This window comes from Lactuca virosa, chromosome 6 (genome assembly GCF_052849685.1).
Source record: "Lactuca virosa cultivar CGN04683 chromosome 6, Lactuca_virosa_CGN04683_v6, whole genome shotgun sequence".
NCBI lineage: Eukaryota > Viridiplantae > Streptophyta > Magnoliopsida > Asterales > Asteraceae > Lactuca > Lactuca virosa.
In genome coordinates, this window is record NC_136431.1 from 218,442,522 (window position 1) to 218,446,785 (window position 4,264).

The 4,264-nt window shown below is 34.1% G+C and overlaps 1 protein-coding gene across 3 annotated transcripts; it reads left to right on the forward strand.

The window, feature by feature from the left end:
* The first annotated feature begins 239 nt into the window (after window positions 1–239).
* LOC145122739 (Plant VAMP (vesicle-associated membrane protein) family protein) lies at window positions 240–3,056 on the forward strand. Of its 3 annotated transcripts, none has more exons than XM_079058309.1 (8): window positions 240–353; window positions 505–656; window positions 1,238–1,308; window positions 1,457–1,538; window positions 1,672–1,787; window positions 1,895–2,011; window positions 2,457–2,531; window positions 2,664–3,056. In XM_079058309.1, the coding sequence occupies exons 2-8, from the start codon at window positions 596–598 to the stop codon at window positions 2,838–2,840; spliced, it is 699 nt and encodes a 232-aa protein (XP_078914435.1). In that variant the 5' UTR covers window positions 240–353; window positions 505–595; the 3' UTR covers window positions 2,841–3,056. The 3 variants fall into 3 exon arrangements, with proteins under 3 accessions (XP_078914435.1, XP_078914436.1, XP_078914437.1); XM_079058310.1 differs by having other exon boundaries at window positions 281–431; XM_079058311.1 differs by lacking the exon at window positions 240–353 and having other exon boundaries at window positions 465–656.
* The last annotated feature ends 1,208 nt before the right edge of the window (window positions 3,057–4,264 follow it).

Sequence of the window (4,264 nt, forward strand, 5' to 3'; positions counted from 1 at the left end):
CCTTTTCTTTTCTTAAAAATATTGTTTCAAGTGAGACACAAAGATTTGAGCCTCTTTGGTAGAAATTATTCATGTAACATGGGAATCTAATAAAGAAAAATAAATTAAAACAACTAAGATTGCATAAAATCCAAAGTCAAGGGTATAACAATACTAAGTGCATACTATAGGGACTGTTTTTGTAATTTATGACCATATGTTTGGTGATTCGTAGCTTCCGATCCCCTGAAGTACATACTCTTGTCAGATAGATGCGCGCTCTCACGTACACACACCGTGACCGGAGGAGAGATTCCATTTCCGAAGGTTGCGCACTGCTTTATCCACCAACACCATCAACCACCACGCCACCTGTTCGTACCAAATTCAATCAATAATCTGATCCTCAATTCTCATTTCCTCTTCCTATTGTACCTGATAATCGGAAGAGAGTAAAAACATTTCTGTTCATTTCTTTTTCGGATCCAGAACACCGTTTGTTTTCTGATCGTCAATTCATGACAGGTCGTGTTGTTGCATTTTGGCCGCCGCCGTGTTAATTTAACGGAAGAGAGATTACATCATTTTTCACCTTTACGCGTTGATCTTAGCACCAATGACTAGCGCTAGCGGTAACAAATTAATCACTGTCGATCCTGAAGAGCTCAGGTTTCAATGTAAGAATAATTTGCATAGATGTTAGTGCATTTGATTCTGTTGATATGTTCTTCCTCGTTGCGTTGTTTATTAATTTAATGTTTTTTCCCTGATATATTGTATGTTCAATTGTTGGTGAAGCGGTTTAGAAATCCAAATTTTGATTCAGATTGAGTTCGATAATTTGTTTTCGTTTAGGTCCGAATAGATCAGACACGATATGTTGCTTATTATTTTAGTTGTATTCAGAATTTTTTTATTAGATATTGAATGCGAAGAACGTGCTAGTCTTAATGTGTTCAACCTGTCGCTTTGCAGAGTTGTAGATGCGGAAAAATTCAACTAATGATGATTTTTTTTTTTTTTTTTTTTTTTTTTTTTTGAGGAAATCTGTAGGAGAGATTGAGTAGAAAAACACCAATTTCTGTTGAATTTTGTTGAGATCGAATCTGGTTATTACATGTTCATGATGCGCATAACAGCATAATATTACATTTTAGGGGAAAAGCTAACGATCGTACATATTTCCATGCTTCTTATGCACCGATTACTTTATATCTATTTGATATTGATTCTGATTGCTTAAGCATTAATTTAACAGTTGAGCTGGAGAAAGCAAGCCATTGCGATTTGAAAGTCTCTAATGCCACAGACAAATATGTTGCCTTTAAGGTATCCTTTTGCCCTAAATTACTTGAAGTTATTCTGGTTGCTCTGTTTATCTGTTTCATGTTCACACAACATTCAGATGTAATTTCAAACTTAGCTCATGATGCATTCACCAATATAATCTTTCTTCCTTTTCTTTGTTTTTTTCTAGGTCAAAACTACTTCACCCAAGAAATACTTTGTACGACCAAATACTGGTGTTATACAGCCCAGGGATACAAGTGTCATAAGAGGTACTAAATACCAAATACTAATAATGCTGCTACTATTTACACCATTTTAACTTTCCAGGCTCTAAATTAATAATTAAGATCTTGATTTAGTAATTACACGCCTTCTAACTTCAAGTTATTGATGTAAATTTAGTTACCCTTCAACCACAACTTGAGTACCCTCCAGATATGCTATGCAAAGATAAATTTCTTCTACAAAGCACCCCTGTGCCCTCAATCACTGACACTGAAGAGCTTCCTGCAAATACTGTAAGAATATTTTTAATTCCAGAATATGTTCATTTTTTTATAATGAAGCCCCATTGTTTTGAAATGATAAATGACACAGTTAAATGTTGTAATTGTTCCAAATCCAGTTTAGTAAGGAACCTGGTAAACACTTAGAGGAATGCAAGCTTAAGGTCGTCTATATCGCTCTTCAGGGGAATAACAATTCCGGTGATGCTCCCAAACAGAATTCCGATCCAAACTCTGTGAGTTCCATAGCAATTCCTTTTCCACTTTGCTGATTCCGATGGAATCGAATACAATTGGAATGCGTGATTCCATTCCGTGACGCGTTTGGTTGTTATATGGATAAAATCTAATTTAAAATCCTTCACATTTGATGGATTTCACAATTCAGATGGGAAGGTGGAATCTTTTTTATTTTTTATAAATGACCAAAATACCCTTATATTAAAATAAGTTAAATAGAAAATCAACAAAATTATCTAACTATTAGAAACATAAAGTTATCTAATTTTAATTGTGCCAAACAAATGCATCAAAGTTCATATTCCGATTCCGATTCCGATTCCGATTCCGATTCCAATTCCATTTATTTCCAAAACATTTTAAACGCTAAAACCAAAGATTTTGGGAGAAAGTATGATTGCATTTATGCAGATTCCATTCCTTTCTTTTCTTTAAATTCAGAATCAAGCAATTCAGACTGCAAGAGCTGCTAGGGATTCAGCTGTGAGAGAAGCAACCCAGCTGCAACAAGAACTGGTAAATTTACATCTTTACCCTCAACCTATAAATTCGTTATTTTACTGAACCCTAAAAAAAATTGCTTTCAAATTTAATTATTATATTAAAATGTAATTACAAATTAATCATATTGATTTGGTTTTGTATTAGGAAATGCTAAAGAAAAGGAACCAAAAACCAGCTCCAGCAGCAGCTGGATTCTCGTTAAAACTGGCGATAGTTGCTGGAATCATTGGGATACTGGTTGGGTTTATTTTAAAGCTGGCTATGGCTTCACCTACATCACCGCCGCCGCCAACACCACCATCCCCTTCCATAACAGACTAATTCCGGTCACTCTTTCTTTTGAAATCTACAAAACTGATGGATAATGATGATGATTTTTTTAATTTTGTTTCTTCTTAAAAAAAACTTTGTCCAAAAGCTGATTCGTTTATCTTTTTTTATTTTTCCTGTTATATTTGTACATGGACCATTGCAAATTGCAACATTGTTTGTTGGTACTTTTGTCAACACGTAAATGAACGCCGGCTTTATTGAGCTTATCTTTTTGTATGTCTATTATATGCTAAAGTTTGAATTTTCAATAATTATTATGAAAATGTTTATTTATGTTAGAAGAAAAGCTATAATACACACCACGTCAAAAATAAAAAGTAATAGAACGTTCTGTTGAAACAAAAAGAACATATACATTCTGATAATTTGTTTTTTTTTATATACATTTTTACCTATAGAATGTTATGTTTGACGTACTAACTGAAAATCTTTAGTGAATAAGTTAGCATATCAATAAGTTATCTCAAATAATTTATGGAAAACAAATTTATAATTTACTTTGTAAGTTGCGGTAGATTATTTTTATGGTCTCACCAAACATTAAATTTTAGAGGGTGTTTGTTTTATTTTTTAAAACAACTTTTAACTTTTATCTTTTCCTAAAAGTTAAAAAGTGTTTGGTAAGTGAAAAGAACTTTTAAAAGCAACTTTTTAGATAGAAGAAGAATGTATGTTTTGAAAAGTCAGGTAAACATAACTTTTTGAAACTTTTGAACTACTTAAAATCTAAATTACCTTTATGCCCCCAACTACCCTAAACAATTGAGGCAGATACGTTCATTACTCTCGTTCTCATTCTCTCCGCTCAACACCCTCGTTCTTCTCGTCTCTCTCATCTCTCATTCACTGATCGATCGTTCACCAAGCCACCGACGATCTTCTTCCAATCAACACTGGTGCCGGCGTCTCCTTTCTCCGTCTCCGATCAGGTAAGTTTAAACTCCGATTTTGTTTTCGTTTGTGTCGATTTTCGATTTTCAGTAGCAAAGAAAATGTCGATTTTCGATTTTTCTTGCACTGTATGTGATTTGTTCCTTTGATTATGATACCTGTGATGTTGTGTGATGGTCTGAAATATTGATTATCATACCTTTGAGAGTGTATGGCTTGTACTGTGTGGAAAGCTAGGTGGACGTTATTAAGAGACATGCATGTTAATTACAAGTACAGGAACCAAGTGAGAATTGTGATAGCATCGATGGCGATCCATAACTACAATAGAAAGGTTGGTAGGTTTGATGAAGCGTTTAATAGAGCACAACAAGAATCCTACAATCCCGTACGATGTGGTACTAGTAGTGATGTTTACGAAGAAGGTCCAAGTACACGTTGCACGAGCGATGCTGATTCGTATATGGCAGCAATACGGGATATTATTGCACAAGATATAATCACATTGCGAAGATGAATGT

Excerpts from the sequence above, each read along its gene's own strand:
- LOC145122739 (XM_079058309.1), top strand. The coding sequence starts at position 596 with ATGACTAGCGCTAGCGGTAACAAATTAATCACTGTCGATCCTGAAGAG. Across the intron at positions 2,012-2,456 it reads AGAATTCCGATCCAAACTCT|AATCAAGCAATTCAGACTGC; the intron begins GTGAGTTCCATA and ends CTTTAAATTCAG. Across the intron at positions 2,532-2,663 it reads CCCAGCTGCAACAAGAACTG|GAAATGCTAAAGAAAAGGAA; the intron begins GTAAATTTACAT and ends GTTTTGTATTAG.